Consider the following 6,000-nt stretch of genomic DNA (forward strand, 5'->3'; position numbering starts at 1 on the left):
GAGTCTGCTTGAGAGTCTCTCTCTCCCTCTGCCCCTGCCCCTGCTGGAGGGTGCTCTCTCTCTCTCTCTCTCTCAAATAAATAAATAAATAGGGGTGCCTGGGTGGCGCAGTCATTAAGCATCTGCCTTTGGCTCAGGGCGTGATCCTGGCGTCATGGGATCGAGCCCCACATCAGGCTCCTCCGCTATGAGCCTGCTTCTTCCTCTCCCACTCCCCGTGCTTGTGTTCCCTCTCTCGCTGGCTGTCTCTATCTCTGTCAAATAAATAAATAAAATCTTAAATAAATAAATAAATAAATCTTCAAAGGGCAGGGATCCTTTAAAATTTTTAAGTGTTGATATAGGTTGCCACATGGCCTTCAGAAATATGCCTTGGACTGTACAGCCCACGCTGTAGGCAGTGCCTCTGCTCACGTGAGAAGCTAGCCGGCCTTGCCTGGGGTTGTGCTCGCATGGCGCCCCCTTCCCCTAGCCCACCAGCAGCAAGCTCAGATCTGGCCCAGAGCCTCTATGGGGCTCTGCCTCCTGACCTCACGTTCTTCCCCACAGCCCATGCAGTCCTGGGGGGGGGGGCAGATACACGCCTGCTTCACCATACCCCCCCTTATAGGAGCCCCGTCCCCATGGTTGAGGCCCCACGGGCCCTCCCTGAGGGGTCCCAGGTGCCAGGTCCCAGGGCCACCGGTGGCCCTGGATGTGTCTTCCTGCTGCCCCCGGCAAGAGGCCTGCACCGGAGGGTACGGAGTGCCTGACAGGGGAGTGGCTGAGTGGTCAGGTGACGTGGCCAAGTCTTCCACAGCTCAATCCCAGGCCGGCCAGACCATCCTCCCCAGGGGGCCAGGAGCTCCACCTGCAAATTTACACCCACTATTTTCCTCTCCCCCTCTCCAGCCTCAGGTCACCCCCCCCTTCCCTTCCTTGGCTTCCACTGCCACCCCAGCGCCTGAGGCCTGTACTCCCACTGCAGCCCCTAGATCCACAAGGGTCAGCTCTCCTGTGTCGGGGCCCACATAGACACAGCGCTCCCATATCCACACTCTCCTTCCCAAGACATGAGGGTCTCGCTGCTCTGCCTGTGCTGAAAGGAGCCTGAGGCCCAGGCCCCTGCCACGCCAGGTGGACCCACATCGTACCCCTGGACCCACGTGCCTCTCCCGGTGGCATCACATCTCCACCCCGCCCTCTTGGAACTCCTCCTGGGGCTGAACCCACGCCGCTGTCTTTGTATCCGCTGGGCATCCCCTGGGTGCCAGGCTCTGTGCTAGGAGTCAAGGATTCGAACCAAGAAAGACCACACATTTCCCGCCCCCTGAAGCTCCCAGTCTTCCCAGGGAGGCAGAGGCAGACAGCTGGGGAAGAAGCAGCCTCCATGGGAACACGTGCTCCCAGAGGCACGTGGGCCTGGAGGCCACACAGGAGTGCTCACAGCCACAGACGGCCAGCGCCTGACACGTCGATCACAGCTAAAGAAACGGCAGTATATTCCCTCCGTGGGACATTCCACAGCAGGGGTTGACAGACGTGTTCTGTAAAGGGCCAGATAGTAAATATTTTCCACTTCGCGGGCCATATGGTCTCTCTCGCAACTGCTCAACGTTGCCGATGGAGGGTGACAGCAGTCCTAGATGGTCTACAAATGAATGAATGTGGCCGGGTTCCAATAAAACTTTATTTATGGACACTGAAATGTGAATATTGTATCGTTTTCACGTGTCGTGAAATATTCTTCTCTTGGTTTTCCTCCAACCATTAAAAACATAGAAAAAAACCGCTCCTACCTCTCAGGCTGTACCTAAAGGCGGCGGGCTCCATTTACTGCCCCCCCCACCCGCCGGGGCCACTGTTCGTGATCCCTGCTCTTCAGCAACGAAAATACACAAACTACACCCACACCCACAACCGGACAGATCTTGCAAAAACATAACTTGGAGCAAAAGAAGCAGGTAGCGAGAAGAATACCCAGCATCACTCTGATTATACAAGTTCAACGACAGGCAAGATTAATCCATGATTCAGGGACACACACTGAGGGATAAAACTATAAAGAGACCCCAGGAAGCAAGTGCCCCGAGAGTCAGGATGGGCGAGAGGGGTGTCTAGGTGGCGGCCAGGGGGCCCAGGGGCTCTGGAGTCCCGCGGGGTTCTGGGGATGGTGGTCACACGGGCCTTTGTTTTATGGTATTTATTGTACTTCACCGTATAGGTATCATAGCTCACAACTTAAAAAGAGAAAGCCACGATAATAGGGCCAACTGGAAGAGCATCTGAACCCCTACCTGACAGGCATTTATAATCCACCTGGAATCTAGCCCAGTGGGATTCGTATCCCACTGCTCGGCCGAGAGACCCTGGTCTCCAGTCAGACTGAACCTCTCCCCATCCCCTCCCCCCCGGCTCTGCCTTCTGGCCTCCCTGTCTTTATTCCCGCTGTGCTTGCCACCCACCCACCTGCTCTGCCTCCTCCCCCTCTCGGCCCCCCTGCCCCTGCCAACACTCCCCCTGCCCCACCTGCAGCGGAGAGGTGCTTCTCTCCGCCTGCCTTGAAAGCTCTTTATTGGGATTAGACAAAGATGAAAAGCAGAGGCCAATCCTGACAGAGGCTCGGAGCTGCAGGGAAGAAGGCAGGAGGCTCCTGAACATCTTTTGGACAACAAAGGGAGCAGTGACACCTGAGTCCAGAGCAAAGGGGGAGGGGAGCAAACCTGCCTCCGTAACTCTCTCCTTGGGTCATGTTCTGTCATGTTCTCTGGGCAAGTCTCAGCGTTTCCACCAGGATGCAAGTAGGGGGTGTTCACCTCCAGGTCCCCCTCCACCCCAGTGCCCAGAACTGGTCCTCCTCCGTGGATATTTGAGAAAGAAATATGGCCCAGAGTTCTGGAAAGGCCAGGAAGGGAAGGGGGACTGACATTTGTTGAGGACACAGAGGCTCAGAAAGGTTAAGTAACGTGTCTACGGTCACACAGCAGTCAGTAGAAGAAGGTAGGACTTGAACCCCTGCCTGGCCCCAAAGCACTTGCAGGTGACTAAAGCCTGGTGGAGGCAGGGCTCGAGCAGATGTACAGCTGCTCCCAGGAGAGCTGAGTCTCAGGTTGGGGTGACTCACCTCTGGGGGAGAGCAGTTGCCCGTGAGACCACAAGTGGCTGCCAGACCTTTTGAGAAAAGTAGAATTTGCAGAGAGCTCAAAAGACTGGAGGAAAGCAGGCCTGAGTCTCGGCTCACGACAGGAGGAGGAGCGCTGGGAGCAAGACAGGTCCTGAGACACCATCCCATAATGCGCCAGAGCCCACTGGCAAGGTCAGAGAGACCCCAAGGAGACCGTGGGCTCGCTAAGATATCCAACCGGCCAACCGATGAGTTTCCATTGGCTCTGCTAGGCTGGCAGGTAGCTGAGGTTCTCTAAGCCCCAGCCACTCAGCCTTAGGGTGTGACACCAGGCAGCAACCACTATCACACCCATTTAACAGATGAGGCAATTGAGGCACAGAGATATTAGGAACTCGCCCAGGGCCCTGGGGTGAATCACAGAGCTCAGGTGGAAAGTCAGGGTGAATGCCCTGGCGTATGTACTCAACCCTGCATCACACCGTGGCTCAGGGAAGTGACACTGCTGTCCCCAGGCTTCAGTGACAGAGCGAGCCAGGCACCTGCAGGGCAGGACCAGGAGTGACTGTGCTGTCTGCTGCTCTGGGACGTTCTAGGGGACCACGAGGGTTTTTCACCTCTTGTGAAAGAGCAGAGTTCTCTTTTGTACACCTTTGCTGCAATACTGGGCGGGGGCGGGGGGAATCTGCTGTTTGTTTACAGTTAAGATGGTTACAAAAGTGCTTTTCACCAGGGCATCCCGCAAAGTGCCAAAGTGCCGTCCACCGTTACCCTGATGTGCTGGGTCCCTTCCGGGGAGGAGGGGCCACACAAAAAGAAAGCATGAGAATTTGAGGGAAAGTGAGTTAGAAACAACTGAATCTGGTGCACTGTCACCAGCAAGCTGCATTCCTGGGGCCATCTCTGCCCCGGCCACCTGGGCGGGAGCGGGGTGGGGGTGTAGGATGGGGGCGCAAGGTGTGCAAGATGAAAGGAGATGATGTCACAGGGGCCCAGCCCAGGAAGCCTGCAGTAGGACCACAGCCAGCTCTTACCTCCTGGGGGTAGGGGAGTGAAATTTTTTTTTATGAGGAATGTTCTTTGTAAAGAAAGCTGAGAGGTGGGCGCCTGGGTGGCTCAATCTGTTGAGCGTCTGTCTTCTGCTGAGGTCACGATCCCGGGGTCCTGGAATTGAGCCCCACCCTGGGCTCCCTGCTCAGTGGGGAGCCTGCTTCTCCCTCTGCCCCTCCCCCTCCCCCCTGTTCATGTGCCAGCGTGCGCTCACTCTCTCGCTCTCTCTCTCTCATAAATAAATAAAATCTTTTTAAAAAGCTGAGAAGAGCCCCGGAGTCCACTGCCAAGGGTCCTGGCTTGGGGTTCAGGCTGACTCAGGTCTAAAGCTGACCTCCACTCACCCTCTGGGTCTTGGGTAAGCTACCTGGCCTCCTGGGCCTCCGTTTCCCTGTTCTTAAGTGCTTCCAGCAGTGACAGTACGCCCAGGGTGGCTGGAGGGGGGCTGACTGTGAGAGTAAAGCCCAGAGCAAGTGCTCCAAGGGGCTAATTCACGAGAGTAAGAAGAGCCATTCTTGTTTATGGCAGAGGATGAAGCAGATGTGGGGGGCAGCCCCCAGAAGCCTCATAAAAGTCTGGGTGAATAGGAAGCAAAGCACCTAGGCTGCTCAGTGGGGTGGGGGGACCCTGGGAATCCAAGAGGGCCCAGGCTGCCCTGGGAGGGACTGAGCTGGAGGGACCCCAGTGTGGACAGCCCTGGAGAGACACACTCCTGGGAGTTCCCTGGTCCGGATGACCTGCCACAAGGCCACACACCCCAGGAGTCTGGCTTGGACACAGGCTGCCCCATTTCTGAGGGGACCTGAGACCAGGAAAGGGGGCACGGCGTTGGCCCAGGGAAAGGCATCAGCTCCTGTTGTGAAAGAACACCAGGTGGCCTCTGGTTACACGTTAGGAAATGGGGAGTGCCACCCTTTCTGGCAAGAGTGACGATTTTGTGTCCCAGGGCACAGTGCTCCTGGGGACCTACCCTGGGCCGCTCCCGTCTCCCCGGCTAATGTGGGGAACAAGGCTGAGCCTGGCCCTGCCGCTCGGCAGATTCCGACCCGTGGGGGTGAGCTGTCCCTCCCCCACCGACCCCACACCTGCCTGTTTGAGGGCCAGGGGTCAGGTTGTGGGAGGAAGGCTGTTCACACGGCAGCGAGGGGGGAGCGCTGCCCCCACCCCTTTAAAAGCCACCTCAGTGAGGCATTAGCGAACCATCTCCCAGATCCCTGAGGCTTTCCCTGTGAAGTCTGCAACGTTCAAACGCAACCAGCAAATCTCCCGAGACAGGTCCCCAGGAATTAGCCGCACAGGCGGATGAAAGCCACTCTGATGTGCCAGCCAGAGGGCTCGTGGCAAGAAGGGAGGCAGCGTACCTGTGAGCTGCAGGGTCCAGGGAAACAGGAGCAAACCCAGGAGCCAGGGGCCCGAGGACGTGTCCGGCGGGGCCCGCCACCACGGAGGCCAGCTCTCCATCGGGGCCTCCTGTTCAATGTTCCTCTTTTGTCTCAAGTTCACAGGAGGGGATGGCCTGCTGGCAGCCACAGTTCCCCTTTGAATCCCCACAAAGCTCCTCCCTGGCCACACTTCTGCTTCCTCAGGGCCTCACTGGGTCCGCTCCCCGTAATAACCCTGGACTTTCTGAGCAAGAAGTGGGAACAGCCCCAGGCCAAGTGGCCACCAAGTGAGGAATCTGGGGCATGCGCGCTTCCCGGCAGGGCCTCCCCATCCACCCCGTGTTGGGGTGCTGCTTCCCCCATCCCCTTCGAGCTGGTGGCCCATCCGGTAGACACTGGTGACAGAGGGGACACAGGATTCCCACGAGTAACTCTGGGGTTCAGTTCAGCAGCTCACAGCTGAAA

General features: G+C 57.5%; 1 protein-coding gene across 5 annotated transcripts in view; it reads right to left on the bottom strand.

The window, feature by feature from the left end:
• NFAM1 (NFAT activating protein with ITAM motif 1) overlaps positions 1 to 5,769 on the bottom strand; it is a 50,509-nt gene extending 44,740 nt beyond the window's left edge. For all 5 annotated transcript variants that reach the window (XR_004621063.1, XM_034644568.1, XM_011234147.3 and 2 more), the window contains exon 1: positions 5,515 to 5,769. Coding sequence is in view for 4 of the 5 variants with exons in the window: in XM_034644568.1 (XP_034500459.1) it covers positions 5,515 to 5,614 (100 nt within the window). In the remaining variant the exon portion in view is untranslated. The remainder of the gene's footprint in view (positions 1 to 5,514) is intronic.
• Between the last annotated feature and the right edge of the window lie 231 nt (positions 5,770 to 6,000).

The sequence above is a fragment of the Ailuropoda melanoleuca genome, chromosome 15, assembly GCF_002007445.2.
Source record: "Ailuropoda melanoleuca isolate Jingjing chromosome 15, ASM200744v2, whole genome shotgun sequence".
NCBI lineage: Eukaryota > Metazoa > Chordata > Mammalia > Carnivora > Ursidae > Ailuropoda > Ailuropoda melanoleuca.